General features: G+C 32.6%; 1 protein-coding gene across 6 annotated transcripts in view; it reads left to right on the top strand.

Annotated features, from left to right (window-relative positions):
- The window catches only part of LOC113394185 (caskin-1), a 245,275-nt gene extending 224,739 nt beyond the window's left edge, over nucleotides 1-20,536 (top strand). For 4 of the 6 annotated variants that reach the window (XM_026631402.2, XM_026631400.2, XM_026631397.2 and 1 more), the window contains 9 exons: nucleotides 13,116-13,313; nucleotides 13,467-13,663; nucleotides 13,958-14,137; nucleotides 14,624-14,836; nucleotides 15,543-15,650; nucleotides 15,789-15,929; nucleotides 16,894-17,022; nucleotides 17,467-18,048; nucleotides 18,229-20,536. In XM_026631402.2, the coding sequence (XP_026487187.1) occupies nucleotides 13,116-13,313; nucleotides 13,467-13,663; nucleotides 13,958-14,137; nucleotides 14,624-14,836; nucleotides 15,543-15,650; nucleotides 15,789-15,929; nucleotides 16,894-17,022; nucleotides 17,467-18,048; nucleotides 18,229-18,534 (2,054 nt within the window). In that variant the 3' untranslated portion in view covers nucleotides 18,535-20,536. The remainder of the gene's footprint in view (nucleotides 1-13,115; nucleotides 13,314-13,466; nucleotides 13,664-13,957; nucleotides 14,138-14,623; nucleotides 14,837-15,542; nucleotides 15,651-15,788; nucleotides 15,930-16,893; nucleotides 17,023-17,466; nucleotides 18,049-18,228) is intronic. The other 2 variants (XM_026631398.2, XM_026631399.2) reach the window with 2 other exon arrangements.
- The last annotated feature ends 1,089 nt before the right edge of the window (nucleotides 20,537-21,625 follow it).

The following is a 21,625-nucleotide window of genomic DNA, read 5'->3' as shown; positions in this document are numbered from 1 at the left end:
AAGTCTAGCGAGTGCTATCCACTACAAGCATTAAATATTGCAAGATATAACCTGATATCTATCAGCTCCCAATATGTGTAGTAGCTTATGGAATAGCTACTATGGCCGCTCAAATTACTCATTTTGAGGTCAGCAAGATAAAATATGTGATCAATAGGAAGCATTTGCTTTAAGCGCAAAGGATAAAATCTCATTGGATAGACCTATTTTTAAAATCAAATTTTAAATATTTAAAATAATATGTACTTATATGTTGTTTAAATTATAAAATTAAATAAGAATAAGATTTTTTTTCTTTATTGATCTAGTTTTAATTTTTATTATACTAAAAGAGATAGAAAATATGAAAGCATAATTGTTAAAAGGAGAAACATATACTTTCTTAGTTCATCCTTGCAAATTAAAGAGAAATTTCTCACTGTTTTCTTGACTATAACGTTGGTTATCTCTTGGTACCAGTGAAATCTGCCTACATTGAAATCATAATTGTCTGTTTCCCATGCATTTGAAGCTCATTACTTCGAGGTGTAACAACACATTGAAATTATGAAACCTTAAACGTTTTATCGGAATAAAATCGATTTCGTAACGGCATTAAATATTATTTGGTTAGTGTAATTGTGCATGAAGATGTCTATCGAATTTTATCTTAAGGATCTTAGATTTAAGCGCATTATTGTGGCCTTTTCTAAATGTCAATTTAACAAGGGAAAGTGGGTGTTGTTTGGCGGACATCGGCGTCCGGCAATCCGGCGGATGGAGATTCGTTGAACCTCCAAGCTCTCACGGTAATCAGCTGATCGGTGTGATAGCAACGGTATAATAGTACATAGAAGTCGCTACTCATTCACGGCTAAGGAATGCGAAATGACATTCAATAATGAAATATTACCCATTCGCTATGTTTTATTTAAATTTAAAACACTTTATATTTTTCTTGTTTTATGAAATATAAAAAATACTAATTAAATATTATTATTATAAAATCCCACAGAGTGTAACAAAGTGATAATATAAATTAAAAAATATGTTTTAAATTTTTTTATAACACAATCACCTATATGAATATCTTGTATTATAAACCCAATACTTGTGACTACGAATCCACCAATAAAGCTGCCAACAGATGGCGTTCATAGCACCCTCTGAAAGTGTATCCTATTTTAACTTCATTCTTTAACAACAATTTAGTCTTGTGGTGTCATATTTGACTCCAAACGCCTGCGTTCCGAGTTCGATTCTCACTTCAAAATATTGTTATAATATAATTGTACACTGGTACAATTTTACTGATGTACTGTTAATATTCTTCCCATAATATTCAGGTGCCGGAAACTTCATTGTTCCGATGCCTTGCATGCGTGGGATATATCAAATCGGTGCTGCAACAAGTGACCATAGTCCATCGCGACGTTCACTTCTGTTAAGCCCTCGTACATTTTACGTTTTAATTAAATATAAAATTATTATAACTGTAATGAATGTAGTTTTAAATAATTCATTTAATTTACATGATGCATTTTCATTATTTGTAACTTTGAACTTGAGATTTGAATCAATATACAATTTGTGATAGTATTCATTGTCGGAATATATTTTATGTAAATTACACAAAAATGTTGAAAAAGTTAATTTCTTGTCGTAAAAGAGACAATTTCCATCAAAAGCTGGAGAAAAATAGAATTTCTCGAAAGTAAGAAAAGTTAAAAAATAATCTAATTTTTTGCAAGTAGAATAATATCAAAATTTACGTAATTCAAATTTGATTAAAAACGTATAATAATTATAAAAACGTTTTTTAAACTGGCAATCGAGAACTTATTAAAATGCATATTAAGATGTTAAGATTATTAATATGATTGTAAAATGCTTTCACTTTTATTGTACATATGTATCGAAAACGAAAAATATGCTTTATATTACAACAAATAAAGGTATATAGTCGCATACATTTTTAATGTAAATATATCATCGTACATGGTAAAGTAATAAAATTTTATCTTAAGATCGAGGGCTACGAAAACACTCGTGATAATAATGTCAATCTATTTAAGATAAATGACATGTTTGTCACAACTTTAATTGTCCTACAGTGTTATATCATTAATTTATAATGGTTGCGATACGCAATGTAACATCTGATTTTGGTAACATTTTTTTATAAGAATCAAAATATATAACCTTTTGGTGAATCATAACAGCAGATTGGAGATTGAAATCTGGGCTCGTGACCACGGAGTTTTCATGTGCTTTATGAACACAAAATATAAGTACTTATTAATATAAGACAAATAAATACTACATAATACATTTTACGAAACGAGATAATTTGAAACAAATATTAAAATCGTTACAGATTAAAAATGTACTATATTTTGTACAAACGACGAAATACACATAATTCAAAGACAATCTCCAATGTTATAAATTCTTAACGATACTATTTCAGAATTTTAAAAGAGTTAGAGGTGTTGAGTGAAAACAAAGAGGTATTGTTATCAGGCCTTCTGTCATACCGGTCATTATGATAACAATTGCGCCCGCTAATGATTTAACCGGCGATAATTAGTTGCGCAACTAAATTAGTTTGACCGACATATTACAGAACGTTCTGGAATGATCGATGAGAATGCTATGCTATAATTATTTATCTAACGTTATGAATATAGCATACGTATATATTGCTGGAAAAAATGGCTTAGCTTTGTTACAAAATTATATGATAGGAAACTAAATTATTGCCATAATAATACAAATGTACGGTTTGTATGAAATTTAAATGTGTATAACTTATTCGTGATGTAAAATATTAATTTGTACTTTTAAATGTAATTTATAAACATGTTATTTCCGAAAAAAAATCCATAAAATATCGTGCTTATTGTTTCAAAACTAGCTATAGTACTTTTTTCTTTTTATTTGTTTTGATTATATAATCAATTCGAATTTTATCGACTCACGTTACGTATCGAGGAATGTTGGACACGTTTCGGGAGACTGCTGTGGCCATCGTATCGACATCGATGACAGTGGATACGTCAAAATCACACGCAAAGGGAGAACCGCAAGCAATCGACGAAAAGCTTCACAAAACATGCCTCGATGACGTATGTATATGACAAATACTCCATTATAATGATAAATTTCGTAATAAAATGTGTATTATTGTAACTGAATACAATAAACTTGTTTCATCCAAAATACTCATAAAACGGTCACTGAAGCTCAATTACGTCCCCTATCTTTTCACCTAAATTGAATAAGTACTGACGTAGAGAATTTAATAACTAACTAACGACTATAAGCGCTTTCCATTAGTGTCCCAGTTATAAATCACTCAACGAGTTCATATGTATAATTACTATATTAATACGTTATGTGTTATAAGACAAAACATTCTACATTATGTGTTTAATTGTTTACGCAAATTGTAATAAATCTCAACCCCATTATGATCTAGATTATCTGGTAAATTTCCTACTGTTCGGCGAAAGTGTCCATAGTTCAGGAAAATGGTTGGGCTTTATGAGTACACACATGCTGAATTTTCATTTTAATTAACATTACAATTATTGTTTTTTTTTTTGTTCGTATTCTTATGATAAATAAGTATCCTTTTGTGAATCGACTTAGAGCCTAAGCATATTAATTAATTTTCAAAAGAGTTTTTTTAATCTATCAAAGAACAGTAGGCGAAAGTACAATCCTCAAGTATGTTTAAAAAAAAAGTACTCTGCCGTCTATATCCATAAAAAAACATTACAAAATTTTATTTAATATTTACTCCCTTTAATCTAATAGCGATATGTCATTATAAAGATTTTAGATAACTTTCGTGTCAAATTTCATTAAGATCGGTACACTCTTAGGCGATATTTGGTAACAGTCAGAGAGTTACATTGGCATCAATAATATTAGTCAGATAAATATATATATATAGAATTATATACTCCATAGTATCACCGGCTTAATAAACAATAGCTTTTATATAACATTAATTCATATAAATAGCTCATTTCCGGGAAAGCTTGGACATAAGGCGGATCTACTCCCAAAGTAAAATTAAGAGGCTTAATAACAGTTGACTTTGGTTAGTTAACTTCGATGATTGACTTGTCTTTAACGAGTATATCTTGTCTTAACGAGACAGCTATTACGTTGCTTAATAAATAATAAGCCCCGATGTATGTTTGTTTGTACGGTAATTAAATTGTATGAAATAATTGAACATATTTTATATAATTAACTTTTGAATAATTATATGTTTGTAATACATTATTATGTTATTATGTAACAGTGCTCGTATATGTACATCAAATTATTAAAATAATTTATGTATCGGTTAAGTAGTTGTGTCATGCGAATACTCAGGAACATGGAATGGGTTCTGCATCTCTCATATTTAGCTTAATAAAAGGGTAGTTTACAGTAATGTAAATCATCGTGATGAATCGATTGGTCTTTATGATATTTATAAAATAAAATATCAATTCCGTTTGCACGGGTAATATTGATAAAAATATTTTATCTCCGAAATTAAGTTTGTTGATATTTTCTAACAGCAAAGTCCAGTCAATTTTATAAAACACAAGACGAACATATTGATGATTTTAAAAACAATCGTAGTAGGTAACTAATCTTTTATTTAATCCCATTAAATAAAATGTTTATTCTAAAATGCTTCTTGGGGACTATTTGAATAAGATATATTTTGGCTTTGATATTTTTATATTACTCGTGTTTTGTATATATTTGTCGTTTCATATCAGTTTCTAATCCAATACCTTCTAGCGTTCGCTTGTTTTTTGTTATTGGGAAATATATCTGTTAGTATTGTAACTAAGCCCTTAATTGACGATATAATAGATAACGACAATGTTGTTTTTCTTGGATTAATAAGGTTCGGATTGTTTAGTAAACAATCTCTATACGAAGCTAAATACTTACTATTACAGGACTTAAAGTATAGCTATCTCATTCGCACATTTCTTAGTAGTTCTGTCAAAGTAAGATTTGATACAATAGACGCTACCAATAGCGAAACAATCAAATTTAAATTGAATATTAAATTTGGTCACCCTACTAATAACTTTGAAGACTTTATTTAATCTATATGTTTATAGTTATGGACGATTTTTATTTTGAAATAGGTAACTAATATAAAAGATTAATTAATATAAGAGCGAAATTCGATAGTCAATTTGATACATAATTATAAAAGACAAGAGTAAGACGAGCTGCGTGGTCGAGTAGTGTGTACACCGGTTTTCATGGGTACGCCATTCCGAGGTCCCGGGTTCGATTCCCGGCCGAATCGATGTAGAAAAAGTTCATTCGTATTTTATGTTATCTTGGGTCTGGGTGTTTGTGGTACCGTCGTAACTTCTGATTTTCCATAACACAAGTGCTTTAACTACTTACATTCAGATCAGAGTAATGTATGTGATGTTGTCCAATATTTATTTATTTATGTAGTACTTAGCATATATTGAATACAAGTCTACATGTCTCTCCAGTACTGTAACAGATTTGCATTTGTTGTGAAATATATATTGATAACTTTCACTGTAAGACCGCTTCAGCTTTTGAACGACTGTGACATCACCTGATGACGTAAGGGTATTTATTAGTTCATTGTTATATTAAAGTTTAATATTTTATCATTATAGTAATAAATACACGGGAACAGTACATGAAATATATATTTTTTAATTCGTTTTTTTCATTTTAGTAACCTTACAATTGTGATTAACGTATTGATTGAGGTCGGAATAAAACGAATTCTAAAGTATTCATTCGGTGACAGTCATAATTCTCTTTTAATTTTACGCGGGATTTTTTTTTGCCTTTAAGCGAATAACGTTCTGAAATGGATTACACTTATTTTTGTTAAATCGTATGCAATAACAAAATATGTTTTTTATTAAATATATGTATATTATTAATATTAATGTAGCTGCATAAATAAATATTTCTATAACAACTTCATTACGATAACAATTAAAGCACATAGGCAATATTTTAAATTATCATGTTGTATTAAAGCGAATGTTAGGTAATAATAGTAAAAAAAAAATATTACTATTTTTTTCCTTTTGAGGCGAAAGTTTGGATTTTATTCCATAAACACTTGTGGTAGATTTTCATCCGACACATGTGGGTTTCGTCACAATTTCCTTCACTGAAATTATAAACACAAAATTTAGCGGTATTCGCCAGTGTTTAAGCCCGTAATCTTTGGTTAAGATGAACGTGTTCTAAAAATAAAAAAAATAAAAATAAGTACCCATTCTTCCATGTACAATAAGATGAATGCGCAGAAAAACAACTTTCTAATATATTTTTTTGTATGCAATACAAACCGTCGTTTTCGTGTTTCTGGAAATTTCGGTCAGAACAAAAGCCGATTGCGTTGCATTCTAATAACAAGACAATGAAGAAATGAATTCGAAATGTCTGATCTGGTTTTCGTAACACGCGTGTTTAATCTGTTATCGGTAAAATTAATTTTATTTTTAATTACCCTTGTAACTAATTATTGTACTCAGCTGTAACTACTAATATAACATTAATTAAGCACTCGATATTCGAATCACAATTCATTTTATTTTTAATTAGAAAGTTTGTCATCTAGATTTTTATCAATAATTTTAGTATTAGTTGTTAGCTCCAAGTTGACGTTCTGAAGAAAGCCGGTGTATATTGACGAAACTTTGGCGATTCTTATTAATTACGATGTTTAATTTATTATTTTAATTGATTTTATTAGACATTTATTTCTGTTCAAATCTGCTTCAATTGATCATGTTTATTGTCATACAACGGTCCTTCACTTCTCTGGATTCCCAATCAATAAAAACCGGGTGATCGTATCTATATATATGTAAAATATTAACAGTAATATAGAAATTAAATCAATAAATAACTCAAGTCGCTAACAGTTTCCCTCTAGAACCTTTCATAAAATCGACGATCACGAATTCAACGAGTTATATCTTATCTTAAATACAATGAATACACAAAATTAATAATATGTTTACAAACATAATAGTTAGTTACATAGTTTTTGATAGGCTACTATGTAATGTGTCCGTGTTTTTATATTCAATCAATTGCTTTGCCTTTCGTGTTCTAAATTCAGATATAGGAGTTGAGAATAGCCGTTGTAAAATATTAGGTATATAGTACAGTTTTCAATTGTTTTCAAAAACAAATTTACAATACCAAGTAACCCAGGATATGCTGCTTCGGATTCGGTCAAAGATAACAATATATTTTATTCGATAACTTATGTTCACATGATAAATTTATTATACATTTCACAACGATGTGTTTATTGATTACTTTAGCAGATTGAAGAATTGCAAAGATATTACAAGCTATTTCAGTGGAAACGCACCTTAATTGTGGTTAAGTTCGAAAAACAGAACCACATTAACAGAGTAAAAAATCACCCGAAAATCGCTGTGGCTTCTGAGGTTATTACGGAAAAAAAAACGTGTCACGCCACGTGGAAGACATAACACAACATGTTTTGTAACAATCAAAAATAAAATAATACGAGGATTGTATTGTGGTTCTTTTACTTTAATATTTGGTCACGAAGCGGAGTTGTATTTGAGTATTAAATGAAGTAATATGTCATATTCGTGAGGAAACCTGCATGTGTCTAATTTCATCGAAATTCTGCCACATGTGTATTCCAACAATCCGCATTGGAGCAGCGTGGCGGAATATGGTCCAAGACCTTCTCCTCAAAAGGAGAGGAGGCCTTAGCCCAGCAGTTAGACATTTACAGGCTGTTAATGTATGTAAACGTATCTTGAGTTAACCTTCACCCCTAAATTACATTACTTAAAACATAATTCGCCGTACGATTCGTATAGCAACAGAAAAACAAAAAACAGTATTAAAACAAGTATACCTATAAGGTGTGAATGGTAGGTAAACTATAAAATTATATCAAAAGTAATAAAAAATGCTTTTAAAAAACGAAATCACAACTATTATTAAAAAAAAAAAACTACGCAGCTGCGATGGAATCTCATTTATCAGCGCTGATATTGGAGTTCTACAAGTCGTTCTCAATTAGTGAAATCCGGTCAGATCAATCAATCAGTTTGAAGCACTTTGCGGCTTCACGCTAATCCTGAGGTTCATCCAATACGATTAGCGCGAACTTACTAATCCAATGTTCAACGCGATTGATTTGACGACTATATTTCACAAAGAAAAAGACATTTGACTAGGTTTTTTTTTTTTCATTAAAGACGAAGATATTTTTTAAACAGCCATTATAATTTAAGTTACATTGGAAAATATTGAGTATGTTATTTTAATGTTAGTAATGGATATATTTAAAATATATATATATTAATTTTCTTTTACTAAAATATTTACATTACCCCAATACGACAATACAGTAATAAGTAAACATACACTTTTTTATTATTAAAGTAACACTTTATTAATGTCCCACTGCTAAGGCCTTCTCTCCCTCTGTGGAGAAGATTTGCAGCTTATTTTACCACGCTGCTCCAATGCGGTTTACTGAATACATATGTGACCGAATTTCATTGAAATTAGACACATGTATGTAGGTTCACTCACAATGTTTATCTTCACTGCCAACCAAGAGATAAATTATAAACACAAATTAAGCACATAGAAATTGAGTGCTGGGCTTAAATCCGCGACCATAATTTATTATTAAATTAACTTTATATTTTTAATCTAATTATATTTAAATGTAATTCATTGATTCTAAAAGACTCCACCTGTTATATTATACAAATTAATATTTGTTAATGTAATCGTTGAATATAAAACGAGTGCGCTTAGTACGGTTATACGGTAATGTCTGTCATGTCATATCGTGATAAGCGTATCTATTACTTGATTGTTTCGATCAATCATATTTGATTCTCTCTCGTTAGCCGGTCTACTTTCACTAGCTATATATCAATGCTCAGTTGATTGTGTTTTCAATTTCATTGTCCTCAAAAGATATAGACTTAACAAATTTACTTTGAATAAGGTAAAATGGCAGTTTTAAATGGTTATTTTATTGCTTATATAAGTATACCTGTTAAATGTAACTTGAATAAAATAAATCTTACAATTAAATGTTCAATTTCCGCATAAACACGTATTGAGTCATCATCTTCATCATCAGGCTATCGTAATTCAATACTGGACATAGGACTCTACCAAAGTGCGCCAAAGCACCCGTTTCTCTGCCTTCCGCATCCGGTCGGATCCCGCCTACTTCAAAGTATCGGTCCATCTGGATGTAGAGCGTCCTACGCTGCATTTGCCACGTATTGAGTACCGTTGACAATCCAGATGCCTAATTGCTTGAAATAAAAACTAAGCCGAGATGGCTCAGTGGATACAAACGATTTCACTAAAGATCACCAATAACTCAGTGCCTTGAGTTTATAATTCAATTCGTGTTTGTCGGTGAAAGGAAACGACGTGAAGTATAATAGCAAGTAACTTGCATATTTTGGATGAAATTCTGCCACATGTTTATCCAACAATCCGCATTGGGGTTAGCGTGCTCAAATAAACCTTTTCCTTAAGAGATGATGGCTTTGCCCAGCTGTGTGATAGTGGTGACTTATATGTAATTGATAGGAGGTAGGAAATTTATTGGCTAAGTAAAGGACCAACGTAAACTGGCCACTTCTATTACCATAACGTGCCAATATAAGAATAATTACCGATTATATTGTATTTGCGCTTCCAAGAATGGAATACGATAATACAATTCATTTCTATTCTGTAGAATATCTGGTTATAACTAGTTAGGGGGTAGCGTCGACCCAGTGGGACATGCATTCCCCAAACATCGTATGTATATACAATAGTCTATCTATTATTATTAAACATTACTTACCTGAGCTCTGAGTAAATTTATGATTAATTTATCATCGGTGGATTTAACGATTATTACAAGCTTATAACGGTTATAACCATATACGTGTAATATTTAACCACAGCTGCAAATTACAGGACGTTTCTAAAAATAAACACGTAATAACGTTGGCGCCGCATAATTGTATTTTAATAAAGTCTGCCGACGTTAAGAATGTTGTTAGAATCGAATCAGCTCCGTATCACACCGATTTGTACCTAATTGATTCAATACGTCGCGTCTAGATGGCGCTTAAATCAATAAGACGACAGATTTGCAATTTAAATAATATAGATAACGCCCATTTATGATAACATAGTAAGTTTTTTTTACCTTCGTTAAAGTAATTAAGTAAAGTACAATACAGTAATAAATATATCGATATTTACACGTAGCAATGTATGTTTAACATAAACATAACATAACATAATCAGCCTGTAAATTTCCCACTGCTGGGCTAAGGCCTCCTCTCCCGTTGAGGAGAAGGTATGGAGCATATTCCACCACGCTGCTCCAATGCGGGTTGGTGGAATACACACGTGGCAGAATTTCGTTGAAATTAGACACATGCAGGTTTCCTGACGATGTTTTCCTTCACCGCCGAGTACGAGATGAATTATAAACACAAATTAAGCACATGAAAATTCAGTGGTGCTTGCCTGGGTTTGAACCCGAAATCATCGGTTAAGATGCACGCGTTCTAACCACTGGGCCATCTCGGCTCGGCTATGTTTAACAATATGTTTTAATCATTGACACCAAGTTTTTTTTTATTTTAATTGGAGTTTCATTGGCAACACCATTTCATATGGCAAATATTTAAACAACAATTGCTACTATTCGTTAAATGCTATTATTAAGTCATTAGATGCAGAAAACAAAATCAAAACATTTATTTAAGGAAAGTATATTGATAAATACATTCAGTTTTACAGTTCGTTACAGCACTAAAATCTACTTCAACTATTATTGGTTAAGGAAAACCAAGAAGTTAATTGGATATATCTCATCGCTGAATTCCAATGCGTTTAATAGCAATAGATTTTTTTCAATTAATAGAAGAAAGGCAAATTTAATACGCGTTATTAAATACATTTTAGGGTACCTACTTTCTTCTATAACAGCTGTAAATGTAGACTACTGCCTTCTTGAATCCGGAAAATAAATAAGATACTCACGGCTACTCGAAACTTTTCGGACGTAAAAAATTAATGATGTTATTTGAGCGTAATCCCCGTGAAATACCGCCTTTATTACACCTTTCACCCTCGTAAAGCGTGCGGAGCTAACGTCAGAAGAAATACATCAAATCTAAAGTCCAATGATCTGCTAAAGAAATGAAGATTTTAAGCTAGATTCACACTATCAATACTCAAACCTCTAGGCTAATATTTAACGTACCGCTTATCTATTATGATGTAAATTTAAGATGTTTTAACAAACAATAAAAGATAAAAATACGAATGCACTATGTATGAGCATTAGTATTTTGTAACGCATTACAAAGTTTTTGCTATAGAATGTATGTTATAGATATAGAACGCTTGTTATAACGACGTTGCTTAAGGATTATGTCACAACGCATCATAAATAAAGATTTTTCCTTGTTCGATATATATATTATGCTTCGTGTGGAGTCAGCTTTATGGCGATAAAAGAAAGTAGGTGGTAATGTTTGCCAGATTATGAGCTCTAAGCGCAAACCCAATGCCTGTGACACCTGCACTGATTACAGACTTAACGACCTCACTGATAACGTTGCTATTTTTTATTTTTTCGTACTTCTATTAAAGCAAACTGAAAATATAAAATTGTATAAATTCTCTTACCATATTTAGAAATAAAACAAGTCATAAAACTCAAATATTATCAATTAGAATATTTTTAATGATTAAGCGAGATCGATAAATAAGACTAGTTTAATTTAATTAAATATACTTGATTATAAACACTTAAAATAAATTAGTCGTTACATATACATATTATCAAATATTATTTTCTTTTTTTGTAATTAGGTTTTATTAATAATGAATCTTAAATTAATACAAGCAATAAATTCGCGTATCGCGTGCCTTCATAATTACCAAATATTATATTGTAATGTAATGACCGCCTTAATACTCAGACAGCTTGCGTGCGGGTAATTGAAGAAATAATTTCTCTTTCTTAAAAGAGTGCCGTGCCATGTTTTCGGATGTGGCGAAATGTTTGCGATATTTAATTTTAAATTCACATTAAGTAATAATCGTTCCGCGTGTGTACGTACAAAAGTAACATTGAAATATTAAAATTATAAAGACTAAATTCAATTAAATACGAATACCACGAAGGCATAAATAATGTTAATCATTACTTTATTAAAGATATTTCATCTTGTCAGGTTGTATAAAAAATATAATCTCCATAAAAATTACATTTTTTCGCTTGTTCCAAGCTTGTTACCACGCAAAACAATCTCACGAAAAATATTTTTTGTCACAAACTGCCTCGGCTCTTGCAAAAACATTTGCAATTCCGTCGGTTACCATGAAAGTTTCACACTCCCAGACGGCTCTCTACAAAGTCAGGGATTTTTTTTGTCGATTTATGTTTGCATCGCGATTATTTTAATGACTTTTTTTCGGCCATTAGTTAGCTTTATCGATTCGGCACGAGCAATTAGGTGTCCGATCCGATCGTCCGATCGTCCGATCTCAGCAAGTGGCCGATCATGATTGATGATGTTTTTGGGTTATTACGAAACTCCCGCACCTCCCCTTTCGCTTATCGCTATGGGTGGAACGGGGATGAATGTTACTCATTTTGTTAATGCGGTTGACGTCTCGCACAAAGCAGATAACGGTGTTTGAAGCTACTTTGACGTAAATGAGATTTTCTTGGCTTCACTTAAGGGTTCCATTAAGGATAATAATGGAATTATAAAAATAAGTAGGCGTGAATGATTTTTCCATCGGCATTAAGGGAACGAAAATAGATATGAAGTTTAAACGGTTTATTGAAGGGATGCTATGATGAAGATAACTTAAAAGGATTTTAACGATATCTGTTCAAACTCCTTAAAATGGCTTTATCAATTTATATGACTCAATTCTAAATCATACTTATTAGAGACTAGTATGTAAAATAACGATTGGAGATTGCTGTTATATCTTTGTTTTCTTATTATTCCAATTTAATAAGTCGTTTACTTTTTCAGTGGGCGGCATGTCCCGCGGTGGTAGCGGCGCCGGTAAGACGGCGACTGCGAAACGCGTGCCGCCGCCGGCTGTGCCAGGAGACGCGTTCGGCACACCACAGCACAGACACTCTGGATCTAGTTTTGGTTCGCAAGGTTACGCTTCCTGCGAGGAACAGGCGTATCCACAGCCGCCTGATACACCTTCACACACCAGAGGTGAGTATTAGAAGGCGATAAATGCACATTTTTTTAATTCTTTAAATAACACAGCGTTACATATTGTGATATAAAATTTAATATTATTACTCATTATATATTATTGGACTATTCATATTATTGGACGCTTATACGTTTTACCTCCGTTTCCAGATGATCATTCAGACTATGGCAGCACAGTGTCAGGCGTGTCAGGAGTGTCGGGAGCAAGTGGAAGCTTGGGCAAGAGTCCAGCAGGTGGAGGAACCTTTACCTTCCCACCACCCACACAACCTCTCACACACAAAGCAGCTGTTTACTATCACCACCAGCTAGCGCTAAGCGATGATCAGGGAATAGATATGACACAGGTGAGAGAATCAATGTTTTTTTTGTAATTTAAAATAATGAGAGAAAGTCTATAGAGAAACTCTCCAATAGTACTTTAAATAATGTCGCCTAAATTATTCGAAGAACGTTCTACCTGAATACCGTAAATTACTGACAAGAAATAAATCATCTGTCAATCTGTTGTTTACTTTTGTTTTTAATCAAAGCGGTTTAAATTGCACAAGATTGATTGCATGTTTTAAATTAAGATTTTTTTTTTAATAAAAACACAATGACGTTTACAGATGTCTCATAATTCATTTTTCAATCTTCAGAGTCCCGGCCGGGACAGTCCAGGCTCATCGTCAGGATCAGCGGGATCAGGATCTAGGCACTCTTCAGCGTCATTAGACAGCGGGAGAGCATCGGGTCGCATGCCACATCATCACCACGCCGCTTGTCACTGTGGAGACACCGTAGACAGAGTTCGTGCTATGATCGCACAGGGACTACCTGTAAGTGTATCAATAGGACTTCTAGGTGCTAGAGTAACTCGTTTTGATTACTTTATTATAAGGGTCCAATGGGCCTTAGCAAGATAGATATAGCAATTGTTAATATCAACTAAAGGCCATAACGTATGACAATGACATATGTATTTTAATGATCACGTGATCAACAATTCACCTGCTGACTTTAATAGTTTAGACGGAAGCAAAGTTCTTAATTACTTCCATAATACATTAGTCAAATGCACTTTGTGTAATCCTCAGCAGTGCCTCTGCTAGAGTCAATGTAAAATGAAGAATGAAGACTACTCGGAAATATCCTCTGTCATTTGTGTGCACATCTTTGTGCCACATGTGTGTTTATGATATCGCATTTATGGAACGTGCCAGAATAACCTCTAAACCTCGTCCAAAAGAGAGCAGGTCTTAGCAGTGGGACGTTTCCAGACTGTACTTTCATAATATTTTAATTTATTGTTTTAACTTTTACAGGACCAAGATATAATACACGCTTGGCTAGCCGACTTACAAATGGAGGAATACGCTAGACTCTTCATAGAAGCAGGCTACGATCTTCCAACTGTTACAAGAATGACACCTGAAGATCTAACGGCAGTTGGCATCAAGAAACCAAATCATCGCAAGAGATTAAAGGCTGAACTCGCTAATTTAAATGTACCGGACAATTTACCAGACTACATTCCGGTTAGTATTGAAGTCTACGATTTTGTTTTCATGATTTTTTTAAAGAATATGTAGTTTTAGTTCTTTTTTTTAATTATTATTCAAATAGTATAAACCAAAAATTAAATTATGAACACCAAAGCAAAAGATAATGTACAACATTTTTTTTTAATGCCGGACTGAATAACTTCTAAACCGTAATACATAAACGACTATTGACGAGGCATGTTATATATAAAACAGATAATAAGGGCATTAAAATCAATCAATGTTTAAGTTTTTCTTAGAAGTTGGAACGAAATGCATTATACCATGATATGCAATTATTCATATTTTATGGACACGTAAATAACTCCTTTTGAACTGTAAGTTTGGTGTATCAGCACATATTTTTATGAGGTAATAAAATATTTTTTCTTGATAGCCCTTTTTTAATATAAAAGTACTGATTGGCAAAAATAAAACAGAACTATATTTTCTGAGCCTCGTAAGAAACAAGAAACACAAGTTGTTAATAATAATTGACAATTAAATTTCATTTCCCTTTGCGTAATATCGCAAAATGGGTCTCTCAGAAAGATTGAGTTACATTAATAACAATAATTATAATACGCATATCACACCACTTTAATTAATATATCTCAAAAGATTATAAATTAAATTAAATTTAGATAAAAAAAATGATGATTCAAATAACTTTGGTAATTTAATAATATTATATTTCCAGGGTTCGCTAGAAGAATGGCTTCGTCTGCTCAGGTTGGAAGAATACGGTCCCGCCCTCGTGGCTCAAGGTTACCGAACAGTCCACGACGTTACGCAATTAGCTTGGGAGGTAATTAGTTTAAAATTTAATTCACTTTATACGAACAACGAGTTACTTTGTATTTAATTTGCCATAATGAACTGATGAAGCCTTTTTTATATATATAAAATATGATATTAACATAGAAATTCATATTTTGTCTTCAAGGATTTAGAGGATATGGGTATAGTTCGCCTCGGTCACCAGAAAAAGATCCTGCTGGCTATAAAAAGAGTGAAGGATATAAGAGCTGGAAAAAGGAGTATAAGTAGCCAGGGATCGATCGACTTCACTCGAATATCGGGACAGGTACGGCATAGACAAGTAGCAATTTATTTCTAATTGTTTGTAGTGATGTTTTAGATAGAATCCCATAGACGATTCTTAATATGGAAGTGGATTTTATAAATTTTCAAACCGATGGCGTTTTCGCATCCACTTCCATAACAATTATTAATCTATAAATATCTGACCATAGAGCAATGTTTAGTTTTTTTTTTGTTGATTTTTTATAATATGTTATCTATGAAGCATCACTTCAAAACAAAACTGTTTTAAATTATGATTTAAATATTTACTTTTCATATATATTAATTTTTATCATTCATAATTTCATTTCATTCATAATTTATATCTTTTAAACTGTTTTCTTTTTCAATGATTAAGTTTCCACTAATAATTTTTATTGTCTTTTGTTATATTTTAATAAACAGAACCAAATATTAATAAATCTAACAATTATATATTTTACTAACGACGCTTAAAATAACATATATGGCGTTTTAGTAAAAGTTATGTTAACCAGGCGTTCTTCAGGCCGTATAGGGCTTTAGATGTTAGTTCCATGTGTAAACAGCCCAGCACTAAATTTTTTTTCTTTGCAAAGCCAGACGTGGACTATTTATGGGAAAATAAAGTCCATATGGACCGAATTGGCTTCAGATCATCAGACACATATCGAAATTCCAATTTTCCCGACACGTTCTGAAATTCGATTTTCATTTACGCTTAGACGTTTAGAAGTTTCTTTTCCATCGCCATCACTGTCGCTGTCAAACATCTTTGCGACTTTGTATAAAAAAAAAAACAAATGTCAAAGACATTAAGTTTTGTCTTAACATTTGTTTATATCAAAGAATTTTATAACAATGAGTCGCAGAGCTGTCCACTTCACCCGTCAACGCTGCATCCACCTCATACCACTAGCCCGAAGCAGCATGTGAATGTTTTGTTTTCTTTTCTTTTTCCAAACACAAACCGCACTTGGACCTAGAAGGATTTATATCCGAGGGAGCATTACCAGCCCTGGGAGAGACACGCGAGGAGTTACCATAAACCTCCCGATCTAAAGTTTGACGCCCTACCAACGCCCCTATGTGGCACAGACTTGGTCCCCATCCAGGTATGACACTGACGGCTGTCAGTTTGACATTGCACCTCGGCACCCGGCTTTTATGTGCACCTGACTTTTTGAACGTGTTCTATGTGTGTTACCCTTATTTCGTGTTTACTATGCCTAGGTTGATCTTTTAGGAGCTGAATTACTTAGATTGCACGGTAGATATTAGTATATTTATATTATAACAAGAATATTATAGAGCATGATATTTCAATAATGAATAATAACAAGCGCAGATATTATAATAAAATTAATATAATAATAATAATTTATTATTAAAATATAAGTATTTATATATAGTATTTGTACATGCTAATGCATGTTTGATAATGTAACGATAATATTTTAATGATTGTGATTTGTATTGTGAAAAGTTGAAAGCTGTACATAAAAACCGTCAAATTGATTTAAATACAAGAGAAAGACTAATAGATCTCAACTTCTCAGATACGTCATCCGCGTGGTAAATCACTTGAGAGTCTGGAGGACCCTTCAGAGAGAGCATCGCATACCACATTTTCGCCAGAAGCTGGATTTTACTACGGAGGTCAATGGCGGCGTTCCTACGACGACGGAGATATAACTCCAACAAATGACAGCTCCTACGAAGGCGGTGGTACGCTACCTCGTCCTAGAGGGTTAGTAAGACCACGACCGGTAGCGAAAATCCAAGCGACACCGGCGTACAGGGATAAATCTCCAGACTACACGTACGACGAGATCGCGTACTCGGCGAGACTGCAACGCGTCGCGTACGGAGCGAGCCCCCACGTCGCCAGGAAACCACCGCCGGAGCCCCCGAAGAGACAGAGCTCACAGTACGCTCCGTTTACTCGATTCGGGCAGACCACAGTCGAGATACATCCGGAAAAGAGTCTGCCCCTCAGCCTGCCGGCGTACCCGAGCTCGGACTCGCTGAGCGTGTCGCTGGACAGCACGGGGCTGCTGCCGCCGCCGCCCGCGCCCTCCTCGCCGCCGCGCCGCTACGACGACGACAAGCTGCGCACGGGCTCCGACGCCAGCTTCAAGGTGAGGCGACGCTAGCAGCATATTGCTGGCAATAGACTTCTTCCTATTTATCATATAACATTATATATTTTGAAAAACATTATATATTAGTTTTCATTTTATGAATAATTATAATACGGCAATATGCCAATACTCTATTGTTCATAACATAGAAATCTCACAAAATATTTTCCTCCGCAGTCAAGTTCGAGTACAGAATCGGATAGCATTCCATTCGCAAATGAAAATGCAGGAACTATAAAACAGAATCGGGGCCAGATAGCGGGACGTCCTCACACCGTCGACTACGGCCGGGCGGGGATCCCCCTCGCCAACCTGCCGAGGAATCCGGACAAGCCCAACCCCCTTCCCGAGCACAAGGAAGAGAACAAAAGTTCGGAACCCGTAGACGTCCTCAACGACATCGGCAACATGCTCGCTAACCTCACGGACGAGTTGGACGCTATGTTAGAAGAAGAGAAACGTCAAGGCTTGGCCGATTCCTAAAATCCCCCCTACACAAACATTCTACTCGAATACAAAATTAATTTAAATAGATTGAATAAATTCCAAAGATTAATATCTTGATATCTATCTACAACATTGATGCGAACTATTGGAAGTGAATGTTAATTTTTCTAGTGTATTTTGGGTATTAATGGACATTATTTATGAAAACTAAACGATTGTAACAGTTGTTTTATCGTTGTTCATGTGTAAGACAATTCTGAATAGCAATAATTCTGGTTTGACAGTCATAAAATAAATTAATGATTAGCTTAAACCGCCCAAGCATGCTTCTTACAAAGTCTACAAGACCTCGTGTGTCATATCCGAATCGCTATTTAGATGGAGATAATGAAGATTTAAATATTAAATCTTTTAAAATTCGCTTCTTTTATCTCACTGTAATACAATGTGTCTAACATAGGGGTTATGTTAATATCCAATAAGGTATTTAAAAAACGAATGTTATTTTGACATTTGACATATGACATATGACCTTTTGCTGTTTGTCTTCAACTAGCGCGCTTACACTGCCTTGATCCGCCGCCTTGCTCTCTTATTCCTACCAAGTATCAAAATAACTTTAGCCGACATTGTACTTTAACTCAAGCCAGAATGCTCTTTTATTGCAATAAAAAGTAATATTCATAGTATCTTAAATACCTCCAAATATTTGTACTATCTAGTACTTTTTTAAATATTTGTATTTCGATTAATTCCATTTCTGTTGATCTTTTTATAAATAGTTCCTTATTTAAATTTACAATACTTGTGCTTTCGTTTCCCTCGGGATAGTTTAAATTAGATTTAGTCGGATCCAAAAACAGATGAGAATGGCTATTTTTGTAAATAACATTTTACTTAAATTATGTCATAGAATAAATATATCCAGTAGTTAGTTTTCCATGTACAATAAAATTGTAGAGTACTTTAATAATATTGTGTAGAATAGAATAGTTAGAATTTATACAAAATGATAGCTCTAGCGATAGTGTGAAAATTTAGGGATTACGATGAATGTATGATAGCCCTTCGTATAAAGTAGTTATAGATTTCATACATGTTTATAACCTTTGATTCTTTTTCATCCACATTAATTGCAATTGCCAAGGGCATTTGGCATGGCAATGGACCAACAATTTGCCAAAGGTGTCGTCACTAGCGATATGCAAACATTTCTTGACATCTCTAAGGCACAGTCGGTTGATTAAACGACTGTTGTGCCCACGCTGGCGCTTAATGCGAATCATTAAAGTTATAACTGCTTACACTGATGCCTGTTACAAAAGTTTAAATGTGGCTTAAACCACAATAGATATAAATATGAAAACTGATGTACCAATCCTCAAACTTTTGTATTTTAATAAAAATCATAACTGTATCTCTAACACGTAATTTTAATACTGTCCACTAACAATGTGATATGAAGTGGCCATATTATAATACTGGTGAACAATTTTGTTTAAATAAAGAATAAAAGTGGCTGCTAGAGCCGTGTAACATATAGCAAACACTCCTTTTTATACACATGACTAGATTTTTCAAGCTAACATGAAGTAAACAATAAATAATTTTAGTAACTAAAGGTAGCAAGTTATAAAATATTTTTAGCTTTGTATTGTAAATATCTATAGAGATCAGTGTTTCTATACAGTCTCCTTTGATACCTAACACGTCATATTTAGAACTTTTGTATACCTACCTGTTATTGAAACCGTCACTCGTATGTTTTTGTTTTTTTTTTAATTTTTTATGAGCTAGGGTCGCTAGAATAGATCGGTGCTAGATATGAAATCTGAATCAAGCCATATATTTTGCGTCATTATTATCGTTAATTTAAAATTAACATTATCCTTGGTCTATGAACTAGTCAAAATTATTTTGTTGAGTGACGGTTATTTATGATTAATGTTAAATGGTAATCAACTATTACTGGAAGCAGCTTATAAATCTCTTATTTTATAATTCAGTTCTTATTTGAATAAATATTTGTAATATCCAATACTCTGTGTTTTTATTTTGTCTTCTAAAATATACCTCGTTGCGCTGCTGACTACACACCGTGTTTTAATTTTTTCTAGTTCAAAAAACCTAAAAACTGCAAAAGTTTCTGCAGAATATAATAAATAAAATATGTCTTTAGACTGTAATTATATATTTTGATTTCAATTGTTTAAAGGCGAAATAAAAATATTTCCACCCTAGTGCTTGGTAAAGAAAATCAAATGCAAATAAAAAAAATATTGGCAATAATATAATGATTATTTAATTAATAAAGATTATTCATTAAATCATTGGTAGGTTGGTCTCGCAACATTTACCACTTAATGTGTTTATAGCTTTTATTAAAACATGAAATAGACAAGACTTATTATTCAATAAAAAGAAATAAACAGTAGTATTGTTTCTTGTGGAATATCGCTTTTTTTTAAATACGAAAATATTTAAGGTAATGAGGATAAATACAAGCACAATATGATAATAGCCGTCGCCGGACAAAATAACTTTTATAATATATTTCATATCTTCAAGTTACCCAGTACCTATTGGCGTAAATACATAAATCTGTGATGTCTGATAAATCTGGTCTCAAACCAATTATGTGTATATTTCCTAAAAATATTATATTTTTTAATATAGACGATGTCTAATTAAAAATAAAACCCCTTAATCCTTTTTTATTATTTCATATGTATTTTAAAATACTGTAATTTACCTTACTCTAACGGGTTTTGACAAAGCCTTTCTGTGTGACAGCCTATATTTTTAGAGGGTATATAAAATATAAAATATATGGTACAAATCTGGCGCAGTTTAAGATATATACTAGAAAAACTTGCCAGATTTTTCTTTCGGCTACAAAAACCTGTCTCATGGTTGATAAAACTGATATTCAAACGAATTAATTAGATCTTATTTTATATGTATAAACATACATATATTTATACGATACTATTATTTATTGTTCTATACTTTGACACCTATGATAATATTAATCTATGCGACCTTGGTTATACTGAAAATACATATTCAGCTATTTATAGATATACGTTCAACAGGATAATATACAAAATAATGGTAACAACTGACT

This window comes from Vanessa tameamea, chromosome 9, assembly GCF_037043105.1.
Source record: "Vanessa tameamea isolate UH-Manoa-2023 chromosome 9, ilVanTame1 primary haplotype, whole genome shotgun sequence".
Classification (NCBI taxonomy): Eukaryota; Metazoa; Arthropoda; class Insecta; order Lepidoptera; family Nymphalidae; genus Vanessa; species Vanessa tameamea.
Note: the sequence above shows the minus strand (reverse complement) of the source record. Positions and strands in the feature narration are given on the sequence as shown.